Source organism: Diorhabda sublineata, chromosome Y, assembly GCF_026230105.1.
Source record: "Diorhabda sublineata isolate icDioSubl1.1 chromosome Y, icDioSubl1.1, whole genome shotgun sequence".
Lineage (NCBI taxonomy): Eukaryota > Metazoa > Arthropoda > Insecta > Coleoptera > Chrysomelidae > Diorhabda > Diorhabda sublineata.
The window spans coordinates 738,410-761,004 of record NC_079486.1 but is presented as its reverse complement, the minus strand read 5'-3'; the positions used below and the strand labels follow the sequence as shown (position 1 = coordinate 761,004).

Below are 22,595 nucleotides of genomic sequence, written 5' to 3'. Positions count from 1 at the left end.
AAGATACCGAAGAGATATCACAAAAGGCGATATAGTGGGAACAGGCTAAGAAATGGCTAAATTTGTACAAATAAATCTAGGTCGCAGGCGACCTGCACACGATCTGCTAAAGCAAACAATAATAGTGAACAATATAGACATTTCAATAGTGAGCGAACCGAATAAAATACTCATAAAAGACTCAAAATGGTACGCACAAAAGGCGATATAGTGGGAACAGGCTAAGAAATGGCTAAATTTGTACAAATAAATCTAGGTCGCAGGCGACCTGCACACGATCTGCTAAAGCAAACAATAATAGTGAACAATATAGACATTTCAATAGTGAGTGAACCGAATAAAATACTCATAAAAGACTCAAAATGGTACGTTGATGAAAATTTTGATGCAGCTATAGGCATTACCAATAACGATATTCGTGTCCTAAATAGCGGACGAGGCAAGGGCTTCGTGTGGATTGAATACACAGAATTAGTCGTTTTTAGTTGTTACATATCACTTAACCTTACATTAGAAGTATTCGGAATAATTCTGAACCAACTCAAAGACGCCATTGGAACGCGCAATAAGAAATGCTTAATAGCTGGAGATTTTAACGCGAAGGCGGCAATATGGGGGTCGATTGAAAATGACAAAAGGGGTGATATGTTGTCTGAATGGGCCGCAGACCTAGATTTGGTTTCACTAAATCATGGAAATACTCCTACTTTTTCCCGAGGAAACAGTTCATCACATATAGATGTCACCTTTGTCTCAAATGATATAAACAAAATGTTTGGGAGTTGGCAAGTACTGGACCAAGAAACATTGTCTGATCACAATTACATCTTCTTTGAGATACCGTCTTTAGAAACACAAAAAGTAGCTCCTGAAAAAATTATTAAAGGATGGAAAATAGAAGAAAAGAAAATCCAATACTTCATATCTGAGATAAAACAAAAAATACGAGAAGAAACAGACACCCTAAACCCTCAAGGTCTCATGGCGGCTATTAAAAAGGCTTGTCAACGCACATTTCAGCCCACATACAACTATAGTGGAAAGAGAAAACCAGTATACTGGTGGTCATCACAGATCAGTGAGGCCAGAAAAGAATGCCTTTGTAAAAAGAGATACATGACATGTGCAAACAGAATATCCGGAAGCACAGTCGAAGAAAGAGAGAAAGCAAGAGCCGAATATAAAGAAAAAAGAAATTACTTGAAAAAAATGATAAAAGACGCGAAGAAACACTCCTGGAAAACTGTTATAGAGGAAGTTCAAAACGATGTTTGGGGAAAAGGCTACCAAATAGTGACAAAAAGATTTCTACTAAGACCGAAAACAGAAATCTCACAGGATATCATACTTAAGGAAGCAAGTGGACTATTTCCAAAATATGAAATAACCACCTGGCCACATATTGACATGGTGAGGACGGATATAATACCATGGACACAGGAAGAACTTGTAACGGCAGCAAATAAAATAAAACCAAAGAAGGCGGCTGGACCAGATAAGCTATCACCAGTGTGTAGTGTGTAGTGAAATACCGGCCAGAAAAGTGCCTCGATGTGATGAACAGACAACTGTATGCGGGGGAATTTCCCAAAATATGGAAAGTGGCGAAACTAGTACTAATAGAAAAGCCCAAAAAAAAGGACGATTTGAAAACGTCATACAGGACGTCTCCTGGACTGCATGAGAAAAATTCTTGAACACCTCGTCAAAAATAGATTACTTGCAGAAATAGAAGCAAGAGGAGGTTTTAGCAACTCTCAGTTTGGATTTCAGAAAGGTATTTCCACTGTGGATGCACTAGCTAGAGTTCTAGAAATCGCAAAAGAAGCAAAACATGTGGCATGGGCAAACCGTAAGATATGCTTACTTGTAACGTTAGATGTAAGAAATGCATTCAACTCCGCACCATGGAGAGGAATAGCTGACAGCTTGAAAAAGCGAAACATATCGCCATACCTAATGCGCATGATAACAAGTTATCTAACGGAGGTAATCTACTTGTAGGTAATACCATTATGGAAGTAACCTGCGGTGTCCCACAGGGCTCGGTACTTGGCCCTCTCCTTTGGAACTTATATTATGACGACTTGTTGCAACTGGATATGCCAAGTAGCGTAAAATTGGTGGCCTACGCTGACGATCTTGCAGTAGTAGTAACAGGAAAGATAAAGACACAGGTAGTAGTAGAAGCTAACATCGCTATTCAAAGAATAGCTGAATGGATGCATTTGAAAAAACTTGAACCTGCACCTGAAAAAACAGAGGCGGTACTTTTGGGTGATCGAAAGGAAGCAAGAAGACTCACCATCGAAGTCTTGAATAACGAAATCACTACAAAACCGCAAATTAAATATGCCGCAAAAAAATGGGCCTACAGCAAGTAAACGAATAATATTATGTGCAGTAACTCACTCGATTTTGTTATATGCGTCTCCCGTATGGTATGAAACGCTGAAATATACCAAATACAGGGATATTTGCCAAAAAGTGCAAAGAAAGTTAGCTTTGAGAGTATCTAGTGCTTTCCGCACAGTCTCTACAAACGTGCTGTTAGTGATTTCAGAAATAATACCTATAGAACTGCAGGCTGAGGAACGATACAAAACAAAAGACAAACAAAGGAATGAGAAGATAGAGATACGTACTGAAACATTAAATCGGTGGCAGGACAAATGGGAACAAGCAGTAACTGGACAATGGACTAAAAGACTGATTCCAAATATTAGAACGTGGGTAAACAGAAAACATGGAGAGGTGAACTACTATCTTAGTCAAATGTTAACAGGACATGGCTGTTTTGAAGCATACTTCCACAGGTTTAAAATCAGTAATACAACGGAATGCACGTACTGTAGCCAAATGGATGACGCGGAACACACATTTTTCGTATGTGCAAAATGGAACCCACAGCGAATTGAAGTTGAACAATGTGTAGGAGAAACACTTATTCCAGATAATATTTTACACCATATGTTACAGGATGAAAAAAAATGGAACATAGTATCGGTTATGATCCAGAAAATAATAGAGACAAAAGAAGAAGATAGAAGTAAGCACAGACTAAAATAAGTGTAAGACAACGCTCGCAATTCTGAAGTAATACTTAACGTTCCAGCACTCTTCTCAGCAGGTGAATCCACGTACGAGGGGGAAGGGTTTAGTCGGTCGGCAGTACAACAGCCAATAGCCAACCCGACACTATCTAGGCACAATATTGATCAGCCTAGATGTCTGAGAGCAGATTCCTAATCTCCTCCCACCCCCCCAAATATATATATATATATATATATATATATATATATATATATATATATATATATATATATATATATATATATATATAGAAAAAATAAACTTTTGTAAAAATTTTTTTAATAAAAACATATTATTAACATCAAACAATATTAATGTGACGGATGTGATTGTTTATTTTTACACAAATAATTAAATCTAGGCTCAATTTGAGTTAGGGCAGATCGTAATAAATTTTCAACGTTTATTAAAGTTGAACGGTATTTTGATTTTATGTAAGTTAATGTGGAAAAGGCTGATTCACATAAATATGTTGTACAAAATGACAGTAATTTGTTCATTGCCATTTCCGATAGTAGGGGATATTCTGATTTGATTTCTATCCAAAATTCATGCACAGGCACTTGAGAAAATCTGAGTCGCAAGGTAGTATCACTTGTTAATTCGGCAAATTCTTCATGTAAACTTCCATATCCTTCAAATGATTAACTATAATTTTTGTTATAGGAGTATCTTTTTTTGAAATATTGTTACTAATTATATACTCGTCAGTAAATGGAAACATTTCGAGCGATCCACATTCTACTCTGTTCTTCCATATAAGAATTTTTTTAACAAACGCCTTAAGTTTATTTTTTAACATAAACATATTAACACAGACTCGCTGCATTGATAAATTCATATCATTGATTTTATCAAAAATATCTGCCAAATAGCATAGCTTGAGAAGCCATAAATTATCGTGAAAATAATCGGCCAAATTAGAATTATGCTCTGTTAGAAATATAAGAACTTCATTTTTTAAAGTTAATAATCGTTTCAAACTTCGACCTCTTGATAGCCACCTAACTTCAGCATGTAGCAATAAATGTTATTTCGTTTACAGTGGGTTTTGGGTTTGTAGTTGCAAATAAATTGAGTCCAATTTTGATCAATGTTCGATTTATTGAACAGGATTTCAAAAGTGCGTTCAAATAATAATAATTTCGGAGCACGTTTTTCTTTCGCCTTTCTTTTCGCTTGTGTCACTATTACATGAAACTGTCAAAAGGTGCTTATCGCCTACTAATTTAATAAAATCAGAATACATTAGAATACATAATTACCAACTTTGACTCTATATAAAACAAAAGTATAGTGTGAAGTGGGATAGGGTCAAGGTTGGGTTGGGTTCGGGTCAGCTGTCAATTGATCAATTCTCAAGACTCCTCCTCGATCAATTTACAGCGAAGTGTCTCAAAAACTTTTCTGTTGAGTGCTTTTGTAAAAATGTCTGCAATCTGTTTGCTGCTCTCGACGTGTTGCAGTGTCACAGTGTTGCCGACGTGTTGCTGAATGTGTTTTCGTGGTATCTCAATGTGTCTCTTGCCTCTGGTTGTCTTTCCTTCGTGTGCATTCTGTAACATGTGAATCGCTGACATGTTGTCGATTTTCAGAGTGATCGGCTGATCACTTTCCAGGATACCAAGTTCCAGTGCGAGTCTCTTGATCCAGCACACATCTCCAATCACAGATACTGCGGCTCGGTACTCGGCTTCTGCGGTTGAAGTCGCTACCAAACACTGCTTCTGTGAGTAACAGACTACTGGTCCTCCTCTCATCACCAATACTCCACTTGTCGACTTTCCTGTCTCAGGGTCTCCTCCGAAGTCTGAATCGGTGTATGCTACGAGTTCTTTGCCTCCTCCGAAGTAGATTCCTGCTGTCACTGTCCCTCTCAAGTACTGGAATACACGTTTCACCATCGCCTGATGGCTTTTCATGGGATTGTTGCAGAATCGACTGAGGTAGTTCACGGCGAAACTGATGTCTGGTCGAGATATTGTAGCGAGGTACAACAAACTCCCTATCGCCTCGCGATAGTTGTTCTTCGCCGGTAGTGCCTCGTCGTTCTTGAAATCTGTTTTCTTGGTGATCATTCCTTGCTCAATTGGTGTGGATGCTGGGTTGCACTGTTCGAGTTTCATCCTCCTCAAGATCTTCTCCGTGTACCGAGGCTGATTCACAAAGATTCCATCTTTGTCGACCTTGATTTCTATGCCCAAGTACGTCAACTTGTCCTGAACTTTCTCACTGTAAGTGATCTGAAACTCCTTGCTTATTTCCTTCAAAAGTCTGTATATTTTCTTTTCATCTTTCCCAATTATCAGTCCATCATCCACGAAGAGTGAGAGCATAATGCTCTTGTCCTTGTCATAGTAAATACACGGGTCGTCATCTGCGTTGATCAGGCCAACTTTCTTTACAAAGTGTGTAGTGACTCTCTCGTTCCACATCTTTGGGACTTGCTTGAGTCCGTAAAGACTCTTATCCAACCTACAAACTTTACCTGATCCATCGTCGAATTCTTCAGGCTGATTCATGTAGATGACTTGTTCCAAATTTCCATACAAGAATGCCGTTTTCACATCGAACGATACCAACTTCATTTTCTTTGACGCAGCGTGACTTAGTAGTAGTCGAATCGATGCATGGCGGGCTACTGGGCTGAATGTTTCCTTGTAGTCCACTCCTTCCTTCTGTTCAAATCCTCTGGCTATGAGTCTGGCCTTGTATCTTCCATCTGCTTTCTCTCGAAGTACCCACCGACATGTGATAGGTTTCACTCCTTCAGGGCAGTCCACCAGTTTTCATTTCCATTAGCGAGTCGTACTCCTCATGCATTGCTTTTCTCCACTTTTCATCTTTAAGTGCCTGACTCACCGGAATGTCTTCAGCTTCACCAATCATGGCTACTTTTGCGCTCATTCCTCCATGTCTGTTATTAAGTACATAGTCTTTCAGTCTCGGTGGTGGTTGCAAAGTTCGACGATCTCGCAAACTTCTCCTTCCTGGCTCTTCTTCTGGCGGTTGTGTCCCACTTTCGTTCTCACTTTCCTCTTCAGCACTTTCTCCAGTCGTCCAGTTGTCTTCTTCTTCGTCTGACTCACTGCTGCTTTCTTCTTTCTTCTCAAGTGTACCCTCTGTTGCCGATGTCTCAACTTCAGTGCCTTGCCTCTGTCGTATCCTCTCCTCGTCGAAGATAACATTGTCTGAAGTAATGACCTCTCTTTTCTCTTTCATGTAAATCCTGTAACAGGGCGAATCAATGTCATAGCCAACCAGAATTCCCTTTTCTGATTTTCTATTTATTTTGCCTCTCTTTTGTACTTGGGTCAGCACATAACATTCACAGCCAAAAGGTCTCAGTTTCTCAATCTTCATTTTCCTTCCAAACCACAATTCTGCTGGACTCTTTCCTGGTACGTTGCTGGTTCCTGTCTGGTTGATCGTGAAGATCACGTGGTTCATTACCTCTGCCCATAGTTTCTCGTTCAATCCATCTTCATGTATCGCTGCCCTGGCTGCTTCGACAATAGCTCTCATTTCTCTTTCAACCCTTCCATTTTGCTCTGGCGTGTGTACATTCGTAAAGGTGTGAAAGATTCCCAACTTGTCCATGAGTTCTTTCGTTTTTGCATTCTTCAGTTCCGTGCCGTTGTCCGATCTCAGGCTCTTCACTCTCCTTCCTAGTTGATTTTCTACAAGTCTCAGGTAGCTGGCAATCTTCTCAGGGGCCTCACTTTTCGTCCTCATGAAATAACAGCTTCGGTAGTGAGTGAAGTCGTCCTTCAACATGAGCCAATACTTTGCTCCTCCCAGGGATGGGTTGTTCATCTCTCCAGTGTCGACATGAACAAGATCTAACGGCTGCTGGGCTGTCTTGGGATTGTTCGGATGTGCGGATCGATGTTGCTTGCCATATGCGTACCCTGTGCACATATAATTATTCCAGTCATCAACATACTTGATCCCTTTCCTTTTCAGTATGTCCCTCACATACTTCACGTTTTGATGGGCGAGTCTTTCATGCCATACTTTAATCGATTGAACCATCAAACTTGCCTCTTCTTCCTGTCCTTCTCTTCTGAGCATCATTTTGTATAAATTTCCTTTGCGTCTTGCTACTGCCACAACCTCGTTGCTTTTCTTACAATGGAATATCGACTCGTTTTCATCTGCCTTCTGTACATGTCCCTTGTCTAACATCTGACTGACTGAGAAAAGATTAAAGTTGAGATATGGTACATAGATCACATCTTCATGTACCACTGGATACCACTTTTGACCATCAAAAGCCTCCATCTCAATGTTACCGACTGCAACGCCATCTAGCCTAGTTGAATCTCCGATCACAATTGGGATTGGCTCGTCCAGCTCGACAAGCTGTACAAACCATTCTCGATGAGACGTCATGTGTTGACTGGCTCCACTGTCTTGATACCATGAAGTTGCCCTGTCCTGCGAGATGTCGTTGTCCACTGTCGAGAGAGCTGTGGTCAAAAATGCCTTCTTGGGTTTTCCATTTGCTGACTTATTTCCTTCTTCTCGGGATGGACAATCCTTTGCGAAGTGGCCTTTCTGCTTACAATTGTTACATGAGTATTTCTTCTTGCAATACTCAATGTACTTCTGACATGCCTTTCCTCTGCACTCCTTGATCACGTGACCTGGCTTCCCACATTTGTAACATGTGAACTGTGACTGCTTGCTCGACGACTGCCCTTGTTTTCCACGTTTTGCCATGAGAGCGTTGCTGGTACTGCCCTCTGCGTTTGTCGTCGGTTCTCTAAGCTGCTCGTCCTCAAGTCTCAGACGTTCGATGAGTGTGTCCAAGTTCTTTGCATGTCCCGTCACGTTGTTTCACGCAGTTCTGAAATGTGCGTTTTGGCGGTAAGACACTCAAAATCCTCGTCATGACCCAACTTTCTCTCATTGGATCATTTTCAGTTGACAATTCCTCTGCCAAGTCCATGATCTCCATACAGTTCTCTATTGCTGACTTGCTCTCATCATACTCAAAGGTAAAGAATTTGATTCGGGACGTTTCTAAAGTTACATCAGTCTTTGTACTATATAAACTAACTAATTTGTCTATCATGTCTTTGGAAGTTTTACAATTAGCAATTTTGTTAGCTATCTTACTGTTTACATTTAAACCTATCAGTGTTTGAGCTTCGATATCTTTCTTGGTCCAAGCTGAAACAGTTCCATCTGACGCAGCACCTGCTGGTCTGACTTTCGTGCCTGATACAATCTCAAACAGGTCTTTGTTCTTAAGTACTAGGTTTAATTTAAATCGCCAAGAAATAAAATTGACATTCCCCTGACTATCTTCACTTAACATCTCCAACTTTAAATTCTACAATTTGACTGACTTCTGACAATTTTTTTTAAATAAACAAAATGAATTTACAATCTTTCGTGGCGATTTTCTGACTTAAAACGACTTGCGTGTGTGTTGTTCAACGTTGACTTGCTGTGCGAGCCGGATGTGGTCGTCTGACTGACGTTTTGAACTGCTTTCTGGTCTTCGCCGTCGCTTTCCTGGCTTTATTTACAACAAAACCCTTTTACAGCTGCCCTGGGCCCATAACCTGTTGTTTCATTTACAGTGGGTTTTGGGTTTGTAGTTGCAAATAAATTGTGTCCAATTTTGATCAATGTTCGATTTATTGAACAGGATTTCAAAAGTGCGTTCAAATAACAATAATAACGGAATAATAATTTCGGAGCACGTTTTTCTTTCGCCTTTCTTTTCGCTTGTGTCACTATTACATGAAACTGTCAAAAGGTGCTTATCGACTACTAATTTAATAAAATCAGAATACATTAGAATACATAATTACCAACTTTGACTCTATATAAAACAAAAGTATAGTGTGAAGTTGGATAGGGTCAAGGTTGGGTTGGGTTCGGGTCAGCTGTCAATTGATCAATTCTCAACAATAAACTTGTATAATCCGAATGCATATCAATGCACAAATTTTTAAACAATCGACTATTAAGTGCTCGACTTTTAATAAAGTTAATGATTTTGACTGCATCAAAAAACACATTGTTTAATTCTGGTGCAATTTTTTTAACAACAAGTGCCTTTCGGTGAATCATACAATGTGTAAATGTAATATGATCATTTCCAACACAATTTTTCCAATTTAATCCTTCTTTTTCAAAAAACTCATTTACTTTTTTATATATATATCTTTTCCACGAGTATGACCTTCCAGAGGACGACAAAACAGTATATCTTCATGAATGCTTTCCTCATAAATATATCTTACAAAAAGTAACAACTGTGCCATTTTTGAAATGTCTGTCGACTCATCCAGTTGTATTGCAAACTTTGAGCTGTCTTTAAGCCTCATAAGAAGCTGTTGAAATTGATCATTGCTAATGTCTGAAATTCTTTTGGACATAGTGTCATTTGATAATGGAATTTTACTAATTTCAGCAGCATACTGTTTTCCATAAACAATTTCAGACATTCTTATAGCTGCAGGTAGTTAAAGTTGCTCTCCAACAGTAAAAGGCTTTTTCGTTTTTGCTATCAAATATGAAACTTCATACGATGCCAATAGATATTTATCATTCAAAGTACCATACTTCTCCAAAGTGTTCTTTTCTTTATTTGATGTGTGCAAAAGACGCTCAAAATATTCTATTGGCGTTGTTGATAACGTTGCATGTTTAGTATTCAAATGTCGTTGCAGTTTTGACGTATCACAAAGACGCCGCAAAAGAAGCTTTCATTTAATTTTTTTTATTATTCTTTTATAAAAATAATATGCCGATTCGCCTAGCCTAGCTTGATTATGCTTCCGAATTGTATGTGTAAGTTGTAAGGCGATGCGGCGTCTGGGTACTTATAATCAATAAGTTATCTTGCAAACACTGACGCCGGCGGCCAGACATCAATGTCGAACATTCAGTTGAATATCGAGGAGCGCGTTGTATTTATTATTTTAAATGCTACTTCCATATTTTCATTTATAGGCCCTATATAACAGTTTTGCATTGCCACTTTTTTCAAAAAATAGTTATAATAAAACTACAATAGTATTTTGTATGATTTTTATTTGTATTTATATTTGTAGTACTAATTTTAAAATTTTATTTATAATGATTGAAAAGTATCAGATCTTTGCGACGCTTTTTCAGTAGTCTCGCAAAAATAATATTTGCGTTGCATAGTATATTTTTTGTGTTGAAAGTGAAAATGGCAACATACTAGTACGCTGTGAAGTTGGCTCCTAGTGATATTAGACAGTTTAGGTTATTGCATATATATCATTATATTAAGTTATAACAATAAAAAGGATATTTTTATTATAATAATACTAAAAACAACAAGTTATGGGTCCGAGACTTTTCACTGTATAAATAAATAATTCGGATTACGAAACTAAAAACGAAAATTCATTAGAACAAAAAACTTTTCTGTAAACTGTAACATAAGTGGAATAACTTTAAAAGCATATAGAATTATGGACTTGGTTATAAACCGCATAGGTACCGAGTAGTATTCATGATTATGAATATATAAAAACATACATTTGTACATACATACATAACACATATTATGAGCTGTACTGGTAAATGATGAAATATTTGAAAAATTGTCTAAGCTGTATGAAGGAGATACAAAACAATTAAAAGGTAAGGTCACTCAAAAATTTTTCAGCTATACCTATAAGAGAAATGACAATCAATATATCTGTATTCATAAGCGATAATAATAACCACAATAGGAGGCAATGAGTACACATTTAAAAAACTAGAAGATCAAAGCACTATGAAATATACAAAACGTGACATAAGCGTAAAAGGTATTGGAAACAAACATTTTGATGAATGCTTTCTTCAGAATGTTATAATATTTTCACTGGAACACAAAAGTTAAGTGTCAGACTGGATAATAGAATACATAAAAATGGTTGAAACTAAATTTGATACAAAAGTTCATTAAGTAAGATCGGAAATAATGAAGAATATATGAGTAAACGAATGAAAGAATATATGAAAAAATGAGGTACTATTCTTGATTACACTCCAGCAAACTTCTCATAACTTAATGGAAAATTGGATTGAGGGTAAACCTTGGACACTAAGTAATCTAAGTGTATTTGGCTCAGATGCGAGGATATTCGAATGGATATCGGTTCAGGAATAAAATTGAAATACATGATATAAAAATAATAACTAGGATATTAAAAGATAATGAAGAAACCAGAAGTCAAAAACAAGATGAAAGTAATGTGAAGAAGAGCCACGATGAGGAAAATGATGTTGAAAACAAATAACAGTAAAGTGAGAAGTCTAAAATAACATTGAGGAAAACAAGGAACAGGAAATAAGGAAATCAAAAAGAAAAATTTCTGACCTATTGTGATTTTTCAACAAAAACAATATTATTTCCTTAAGAAGCTTGAACAATTTTGACAGCACTTTACCTCTTGAGAGCCACCATACTTCACAATGAAGCAGGAATGCTTTGTGCTCACTTCCCATTCCATCACACAGAATAGCAAAAAGTCAGCAAGTTAGCAAGCAACTTCAGTACTTTCATCAAGTTGATGTGAAAAGTTTTTTTTTTAAACTGTAACTGTGAATTTGAGCGATTTTTTTATATTCTTTTCAGTGAATGAAACTTCAGATTTTACCCTAGAGAGTGTTCTGATCCTTTTTTAGCTGTCAAAATGAATATGCGATAGATGCAATTGTAGTTTGTCTATTTTGCTCACCAGAAATTGATGTTTTCATTAGTGAGTGTGACTTTAAGAATAAATTTCGAATAAGAGGTGAGAATGCTTATCATTTGAACTGAACTTGAATGTTACAATCATACATAATTTAGAATTGTATAGGTATGAAGAAATGGAAAATGGAACCGATGATACTTACAATATTAAACTCAAACCTGAATGGATGCAATTATGGAAAGAACGTTTGATTGGATTGCACAGTGACAAATTGAGAAGTGTCAAAGAAGCATTAACGAAATGATTGGCAATATTGCAAATTCCACATCAGATAATACTTTCGAATGGCTAATGAAGATGCTTATAGAATACAAAATGGGGAAAGTAAATCAAATAATAGAGGTAAATATTTAATTACAATAAATATATGTAAAAACTCATGATATACATATTGATTGATTGATTGTACAATGAATCGACACTGAGGACATACACACAGCTGCCCAAAATTTGTTGAATGAACATATTACAAAAGTAAAAGTCCTTAAAGATACTATGAAGATAAGAAGAATATTCACATTGAGACATCCTAGACATATACTACTATACCACACTCACTATTACACTGTCTGACGCCTGTTTTAATGTTCTCCAATAGTCTCTATGCGTTTTGTACCAAGCAAAAAAATATTACCGAGTATAATTTGATTCAAGATCGTTAGTTGATTGAATTAGTAAACTCACTCTCTACTCAATAACAACATTCTGTAGGCTAATGTAAAAGGCTTTTCTTGGGTGATGGGATAGTTAAAAAATGTTTTTGATGAATTTAAATGTGAAAAATCTGTCCCCACTGTCATGAATAAATTCGGCGCATTTTTTTATTAAACTAGTTTTTCGCTACCACAAAGTCCTTGCAAAGTACCCAATAGGTCCCTTGCTTCGGGTAATTCATCAGTATTCATTTTTGTTTCCTGTTCCTTTTTTATTGGAACTTCAATACCAGTGACATTATTAGAACATTTTTCTTATTGGTTTTAAGAGAGTCTCACTCTTGGAAGTACTTACAGTTTCAGATGAGTGTAATAATTCTATTTAGGAAAATTTAGGTGAAGCGGCTCTTTCATGCATTGTTGTAAAATACAGAATATTCAATAAATATGCATATTGATGAATATGATTTACACAAGCTAAATGCTTTTAAGACGTTGGCAATATCTAATACTAATGAATGAATCACCTCTTCCCAAATAGTAATTACAAAGCCAGATCGATGAGTCCATCACTTTTTGAAGTCCCACCTGCCAACTGAAACGGCAACACTGCACATGTCAATATACAGTGTTGTTTAATTACTATATTTATACACGAAAAAATTACTTGTTTGGCTCTGCAGTCAACGTGTTAATCACGGAATTACTCATATTTATGACGCTTTAAGACAATATAATTGGAAATTTAAGGAAAAGGTATTAAAATGATAAAATTTGGCATAAATAATGATTTGCATAAAACAAATGAAAAGATAGAGTTTTTCAACAAACTTTATTGAGAAAATTAATAAATTTTTATTAAAAATTAGAACGGAAATTTGAATTCTGACAGAAAATTTTCTTAAAAATCACGACATTGTCACTCAAAAGTATCTTTCTGCTATTCTACTTCTTGCTTCTCCTCTACTTCTTTTTCGTAGTCTTCCTTTAAATGAATTGCACAGTGACAAATTGAAAAGTGTAGAAGAAACAATAAGGAAATGAAGATACTGATAGAAAGCAAAATGGGGAAAGTGAATCGAATAATAGAGGTAAATATTTAAATACAATAAATATATGTAAAAACTTATGGTATACATGTTGATTGGTTGATTGTACAATGAATCGACACTGAAGACATACAAACAGCTGCCGAAAATTTGTTGAATGAACATATTACAAAAGTAAAAGCCCTTAAAAGATACTATGAAGATAAGAAGAATATTCACATTGAGAAATCCAATACATGTACTACTACTATTACCACACTTACTATTAAACTGTCTGACGCCTGTTTCGATGTTCTCCGTTAGTCTCTATGTGTTTTGTACAAAACAAAAAATATTACCGAGTATAATTTCATTTAAGATCGTCAGTTGATTGAATTAGTAAACTCACTCTAAATAACAACATTCTGTAGGCTAATGTAAAAGGCTTTTCTTTGGTGATGGGATGGTAAAAAATGATTTTGATGAATTTAAATTTGAAAAATCTGTCCCCACTTTCATGAATAAACTCGACGCATTTTTTTATTAAATTAGTTTTTCGCTACCACAAAGTCCTTGCAAAATGAAGTACCCAATAGGTCCCTTGCTTCGGGTAATTCATCACTATTCATTTTTGTTTCCTATTTCTTTTTTATTGGAACTGCAATACCAGTGACATTATTAGAACATTCTTCTTGTTGTGTACAAGTTATGTTAGTTTTACTCGTAGAAGCACTTAAACTTTCAAATAAGTGTAATAATTCAATTTATGAATATTTAGATGAAGCGGCTCTTTCAGGCATTGTTGTAAAATATTAAATATGCATGTTGATGAGTATGATTTACACAATCTAAATGCTTTGAAGAGGTTGGCAATATCTAATACTAATGAATGAATCACCTCTTCCCAAATAGTATTTAAAAGATCCAGAGGTTAGTCGAAAAAAAGAAAAGAAACAGGGGTAAAGCTGACTTTGTTCATAATCAATTTGGTACTACGGCGGTTTTGTGGAAAGATACAAAAGAAGTAACGCTGCTTTCAAAGTGTCATGGAAATGATATGACCTTTGTGAACAGAAAAGAAAAAGATGGTAATAAAAAGGAAATTCCTTGTCCTGAAAGTGTCGCCAATTACAATAGGTTCATGGGGGGTGTTGATCTTTCTGACCAATTGATTGGTATTTATGACATGGATCGTAAGTCTTTGAAGTGGTAGAAAAAAGTTTTTCACCGTTTGCTTATGACCAGTGCGGTAATGCATGGATTATTTGGAGAGAAATACATCAAAGAAAATTTCTTACCTGGATTTTCTGGTTCCACTTGCAGAGTCAATGATTTCTGAGGCTGGAAAATATGACACGGTTGCTAGAAAACGCCAATACGGCAGACCATCAAAATGACCCAAATGGTTATTGAATGTTGGAGATCATCTTCCAAATGAAGGACCAACTCGTAGGAGATGTCACAGTTGTGAAAAAAAAATAAGAGAGAAACACACAACAACCTTCTGCTCAGCTTGCAATGTTCCTCTGTGCAAAAATTGTTTTTCTAGTCTTCATACATAAAAATTTGTTGTAAAGAAAATTGTAATGAATACCATTGGTTTAAATATGTCCCGCAAAAAGTTTCCACTGGGATCTATGTGTCCCACTACCCCCCAGCTATCCCCTTGAAATAAAAAATTAATCAACAATTTTTCCATACCATTTGAGTGTTGAATAGCTCATTAAGCTGTTGAGTACCGTAACAGAAATTTTAATTTTCTCCACAATTATCAAATTTGGAATGGAACAACCTATATACTATTGAATATTTTACATCTTTTCTATTAGATTACACGTATAACTGGTTTTTTATTGATCCCTGAAAACGGCCTAAAAAGACTAATTCTAACCTACAGAATGTTCTGTTCCTTTTTTAGCTATCAATATGAATAGGCCATAAGATGCAAATGTAGCTTGTCTATTTTTCTCACCAGAAATTGATGTTTTCGTTATTGAGTTTGACTTTAAGAATTCTTTTTCTTTGTACTGAAAGAAATACATATGGTTTTCTTTTGTGAAAAGTCTTTTGAAGGTTTCATACTCTCATCAGCAAATAATTCGAAACATAAAACACACTGAAGTAGCAGGTTGTCATCTGTGCCAGTAACCACAAAAACCATATTTCAAATTATCAGCAATGTACTTACGGTTCGGTTTTGCCTTCTTAGTGACTTCTTTTAAAAATTCTAAACTAACCTAATAAAAATAAGTTTTGCATTGAGATGTTTATTATTATAAATTATTAATGAATGAATTTTGTCTTATCACTTGTTTTTAAATAAGTATTTTTAAGGCAATTACCATTTAACCAATCTAATCACTTTGTACAAATTAAACATTATATGTGCAAATCGAACTAAACGAGTAATGGAGAACTGTTCTGAAAAGTTTTGATTGTATGTGACTTGGTTGAGATATTATAGATTATAATGGAGACTAGCTAAAACGTTCAAATAAGATGTGAGAATGCTTATGGTTACAAACGTAAATGAAAATGATTTCTTTTTGAACTTGATTTATACAATTATAAATAATTTCGAATTGTATAAGTATGAATGTATACAATTATGGAATGAACGTTTCATTGAATTGCATAGTGACAAATTGAAAAGAGTCAAATGATTATTTCATAAAGTACGCGAGGACAATTTGTGTGCTGCATTTACTACTACTGCTACCACCTTACACACTATTACACTGTCTGACGCCGGTTTCGATGTTCTCCTCTAGTTTCTATGTGATTTGTACAAAACAAAATGTATTACTGCGTATACTTTGATATCAGGTGGTTATTTGATTGAATTAGATACAAACAACTACAGGAAGAGGTGATTTATAAGATATCAACTGTTTTTGGTATTTGTAATAACTGCAAATTATCAAAGGATTATTTCTTAAAGGAAAGACTATCATTACTCTGACTGAATTAGAACAACTTTAAATTCAGTGGTAAGTTCAATAATTACTCATCTTGTACTGGTTACTGTGAACAATTTGAAATTATTATTATTATAATTATTTTCTGGTTTATGCTCTTTGAAAAATAGCAAATGAATGCTTTCCAATTTTTTCGATAATAGTATAATGGGATTCATATAGAACTGCTTTTGTTACTTGCCATTTTTCTGGATTAGAAAGTTTCTTCACACAAGTGAATGTAGTGGACAAGCCAGTCCTTCATCAAGTGGATTTGAGGATAACTTTGAGAATGAAGAGGTATTTCGACTGAACTGACTTTGGCTATTTAGAGTATATAGATACATTTTTCAGCAATTTTCTTATCATAATAACTGCAAAACTCGCCAGAGATTACAGTCTTTCTGATTAAAAATAATCGAAATTACTAAATATCTACACGAATATGCAAGGTATGGTTCAAAGTTGATAAATATATCAGTAGAAAATTGTTTTCTAAACGTAAGTTTAATACATTCCGTACGAGGATGGTGTAGAAGTATCTAGCCTGACTTAGAGATGGCTGTCCTTGCTTTGAAAATACCAGTATTAGATAAAAAGTCATGTATACAGCGTATGTTTCAAGCTTGAAGACGCCACGTTGTTTAGTACTTGTTCAGCCATCAATAGTGGATGATTTTGATCAATTTGTAAAGATGGAAACCATCGGTCATCGTTTTGTGATGTTATCAACAGTAAAATATTGGGTAGCAGAGTTTAATCGCGGCTTTACGACCTACAATGACCAGCATCGCAGTGGTCGACCAAATGAGATGACAACTCCAGAAATGTTGAAGAAAATCTACTGGATGATAGTCGACTGAAAGTGCGCGAGCTAGCAGACACAGTAGGTATTGCAAAAAGTGTGGTACACTCCATCGAGTGTTTGGCCTTATTTGAAATAGAGCCGTTCCATAATCATAGATGGAAAGTGGTTATATCACTTCAAACCAGAAACAAAGAAATAATAAAAACAATGAACTGAAAAGGGGGAAGCGGCTCCAAATAAGACAAAGACCGTTCCATATGCAGACAAGATCATGGAGTCGGTTTTTAGGGATGCGCGTGAGATAATTTTCATTGTCTATCTTGAAAGAGGAGAAACTATCAAGGTGAGTATTATGCGAACTTACGTTTGAGTTGAAAAATCAAGCAAAAACGGCGGATATTTGCTAAGAAGAAAGTGATAATCAATCAAGACAATGTATCCCTTATTGCAATGGCGAAAATTAATTGATTAAAGTTTGAATTGTTACCTCATTCACCCCATTCGCCAGATTTAACTCCCTAGGATGCTCGCTTTGAATTTTACTATGAAATGTTCTACTATTTTTAATATCAAATTTTCATTCTTATCCCGTATATAAGACACGTGTTTCTAAGAACGTTTCGTGGCAGAACAATTTTTTTTACTTAAGCGCAAATGTCATAATTATTTATCTACCACATAATCATTGATAAATCACGTTAAAATTTGATTGAAGTGGAGAAGTGGTTTTACTCATTATAAAATATATTACATATACATATAATATTAAATAACATGAGGAATTTAACATATCAGTTTTAAAATATTTTCTGTTCAAAATAAGCATAATACATCTACTAATGGTAATTATTTTTATTAAGTGCTTATCTGTGTACTACTAATCATTGCCCTGGTATTCCAGGCAATTCCCACAAAAATTCAAATAAAATTCTATTCGAGAAGTTGATTATTTTTACTCCAATAAGAATAAAAACTTTGAGAATTAACTATACAATCATCATTATCATTAAGTATTTCTGTTTATGATAATTACTTTTTTAGTTCATTATTTGTGGACTGAAGGACTTTTTACTTGAAAATAATAATTTATCAGTTAATATCAGTCAATTTAATGTTTAAAACTTGATAAAAATTCGTAGTATGAGCTTTTCTGAAACATCTCTAAACCAATATGCAATATGTGATAAACAAATTCAAGGCAAGAATGGGCAAATAATTCTCTTAATTTTATCAAATATTGTTAAAGAGATCTGTGACTGCATTATTCTTTTATGTCGATCAATTTCAACTAGATATAGCATCCAGTGTTATGGAATTCATGTTAAGGTCTTTTTAACATTTAAATTTCTTGTTTCTATGTATATGAACCATTTCTGAAAATTCCTTGTACTTGACTCAATATCTTCTTTTGAGAGTTGAGACAGACTTTATGTCCTAGTGGTTCTATCCGAATTTTCCTGGGTCTTCCTTTTCTTATATATTTTGGCTTCTATTATTAGACATTGTGTTTCTCTTTATATTGTCATTATTGTAGTGGAGTGCATAGAGCTCTAGTACACTGTTCTACCGTTGATGGATATTCTTCATTCGATGATGGTCCTGAAATCCCTTTAAAAATTGTCATAAACAAAATTATAAAAATACTTGTTAAATTTGGAGTTGGGAAAATACCAATTGTTGGTAAGGTATTTGCATCCATTTTGTGAATCTGTGAATATGAAAGTTCTTTTATTACGGACTTTCCTCGTACTCACAGTGGTGAATTTGAAATACGTTTAATTGATCCAAGTTTACGGTACAGAGAAGACCATATAGGCTTAGTGTAGAAGAGAGACAAATAGTTAGAAAAAGAATAAATGAATTACTTGAAGCTAATGTTATTCGCCCTAGTAATTCACCGTTTGCTAGCCCTATCTTACTAGTTAAGAAAAAGGATGGATCAGACCGCTTATGCGTTGATTATCGTGAATTAAATAAAAACACAATAGCAGACAAATTTCCTTTGCCGCTTATTTTAGATCAAATACCTAGACTTAGAAAAGCAAAATTTTATATCAGTTTAGATATGGCCAGCGGTTTCCATCATATTCCCATACATCCAGAATCTATAGAACGTACGGCATTTGTTTCTCCTGATGGCCAGTTTGAATTTTTAACAATGCCATTTGAACTTAAAAATGCTCCTTCTGTTTTTCAACAAGCAATTTTAAAAACATTACGTGAGCTGGCGTATACTTTCGCTATAGTTTACATAGACGATGTATTAGTAATTGCGGATACAATAGAGGAAGCGTTTGAAAGACACCGAATGGTATTAAAAATTCTTATAGATGCCTGATTTTCATTCAATTTTTCAAAATGTTCTTTCCTTAAAACATCTGTTTCGTATGGGTATGAAATTAAAGACGGAGGAGTTCGTCCAAACCATCGTAAAATAAATTCTTCAACAATGTTACCAGTTACCCGCTCCTCGGACTTACTTTCGACGATTTGTCCCTAAATTTTCACAAATTATGTAACCATTATATGCCCTTATCTCAGGTAAAAAAATATATTGAATGGATTGGGGCACATGAAAATGTTCGACAAGAAGTAATTCGTATTTTAACCAATGAACCCGTCTTAATTATTTTTGACCCGGATTATAAAGTAGATGGTAAGAATAAAGTTATTGAATATTTCAGTAAAAGAACAAGTCCAGCTGAGTCCAAATATCATTCTTATGAACTCGAAACTATGGCTGTTGTTAAATCAATAAAACACTCTCGGCATTACTTGCATGGACGACAGTTTACCGTTGTGACGGATTGCAACTTTTTAAAGTCCTCTCAAAAGAAGATTGACCTTAACGATAGAGTACATAGATACTGGGCTTATTTACATGTTTTTCAATTCGATATAGTTTATAGAGAAGGCAATCGCATGGCTCTCGCGGATTTCTTTTCTCGAAATCCTTTGCCCGATTTGCCAAAACAAATTAATAAAATTGAAGAGAAACGTGTAAAAATCACGGAAATATCGGTCGATTGGCTTCTTGCCAATATCTAAGTGTTTTTTAAATAATTATTTTTGTTAACTCCACTTTATGACAAAAAATAAAGATAATAGATTCTATAGTATTTTGCATGGAAATCTACAAACTTATTATGGTTTTCTTTCCAAATGAACCAATTTTAAAATTAGTACTACCCAAGTTTAATTTTTACTGGCATTCGAATTTTACAACTCTATAATTGACGTACAGTTTTCAAGTGCGTACAATAAAATTAGGAGTTAGTTACATATTCATTAATAAATTTAATTAAGACAGACAAAGTGGGTTAACTAAAGGGATTACAAAAACATCTATGTAAAGATCATTAATGGAATCTAACACTATTATAACAAATCAAACAGATTTTTTATATAGAGAAAAGTATAAATTGAAAATAACTTCTGTTAATAAAGTGATTTTATAATTACAAGTAACTTTTTAATCCAGAAAAATGGCAAGTATCAAAAGCAGATCATTATATCATTATACTATTATAGACAAAATTGGGAAGCAATAATTTACTATTTTTAAAAAGCAAAAACCAGAAAAATGACACAAGTATAGTTCAAATTGGAGGTGCTGCACTAATTGTTACAAAACAACTTTACATTTAACTTTTATTTATATTTAGTTCTTATTAGGTATCTAATATAGTTACAAAAAATTCATTGTTCGATTGGTTCTATTTCTGTTCTTTAGTTATATTATATTCATCAAAATCATCAAATAGTCATCTCTACTATCACAAAATAAAAAATATTTTGTAGATTTTCTAACTATTCAGCACACCTGTGTATATACTTTTCAACGTATATGTGATATTGTTTATTTGACGTTCTTATTTTAAAAATACGTTTTTTTGAGGAATTTTTTACGTGGTCGTAGGAAAAATAGTGTATACAACTTGTTGGGAAGTGTATTTTGCATATACATATCATACATAAAATACAAACACTTGATAAAGTTAAATTTGTTTTTAATTTTCAATTCGTAAAAGGCGGACCTTTAAAATGTTAGTCGTAACAGTTATTCCTAAAGAATTGACAATAATTTCGAAGCAGTTTGAACGGTATTAATTTAGGGGACAGATATTTTGTGGTACGTAAAGGGAGATTTCAGACCTTTCTTTTTATATTAGGTTGAGAGTAACACTTGTTAATTAAAACTTTTTAATCATACTAACCTTATTTTTTGGGTTGCTGAAAACTCAAATTCAGACGTTGGATCAAGAGCTGGAGCTCAATTTACCCAACAAGGGAGAAAATTTTTCACAATCGTACAAACTTTTATTGGATTTGAGAAGAAAATCACGTTTAAAAAAGAAGATTCTGATTATGCAAATATCAATTACTTTCTCTTACCTATGTATTCGGCCGTAGTTAACATGAAGATACTATTTTATCAATTTGGAATCTTTAATCAAGCGAAATTGGAATTAACTAATGAGGATATTAACATGTTAAAGATGTGGATGAACAATCTTATAGAAGATGAAGATGGGACAGTTCATACATTAATAAAGTTTCTGTTGACCAATACTGTTTAGAATATGAGACCTGTTTTCCTGATATAGCGTTGGTTATCCACTACGAAAATGGTGATTCGATAAATTTAGCAGAGGCATCTTCCGAAACAATTCCGATAGATTTCAAAGGAGCTTATTTGAAAAAATTGACAGTATGGGGATGTAATGCATTGGATATGTTTGAATTTTTGTTTACAGATGGTCGTACAGCATCCTGTGGATCTAATGTGTGTTCAGCAAATGTGAATAACATTTTGAAATAAATTATCATCATATTGCTGGAATTATGATCACCAATGTTGCCACCGGCTTAAAAGGACAATCCCCCAGCATATCTGTATCGTATCAGTTAACCCCAGAAGAATGATCCGAGGATTTTTTTCTTCATTATCAAGTTTTATATATTTTAAATCGATAATAAAATGTATCCATCTAACAAATTTTCGATTTTTTTGAAAATCCTTCATTCCAATATAATCAATTTCAAATATATAAATATTCGTTTCAGTCCTCTGATCTTTGTCAGTTATTACCACTCTCACTTTAAAATCAATATTACCAATCATATCCATTTCTTTTTCGGTCTGCTTCTTATTCTAATTCCGTCCGTCATTTGTACTATTTGCTTCCTTTCTGCACACATGCACCAACTACCTGGCTCTTTCATTTTCAAACTTTCCACTATTTTTCGGAGAATTTTCCTTACTTACCTTAACACATACTTGTATTTTTTTAACACTCGGCAATCTTTGTGGC

The 22,595-nt window shown here is 34.6% G+C and overlaps 1 protein-coding gene across 1 annotated transcript; it reads left to right on the top strand.

Annotated features, from left to right (window-relative positions):
* The first annotated feature begins 228 nt into the window (after nucleotides 1-228).
* On the top strand, nucleotides 229-1,524 carry LOC130451979 (uncharacterized). The gene has a single exon (XM_056791337.1). The coding sequence runs from the start codon at nucleotides 229-231 to the stop codon at nucleotides 1,522-1,524; it is 1,296 nt and encodes a 431-aa protein (XP_056647315.1).
* The last annotated feature ends 21,071 nt before the right edge of the window (nucleotides 1,525-22,595 follow it).

What these genes read in the sequence shown, in the direction of transcription:
- LOC130451979 (XM_056791337.1), top strand. Translation starts at nt 229, where the DNA reads ATGGCTAAATTTGTACAAATAAATCTAGGTCGCAGGCGACCTGCACAC.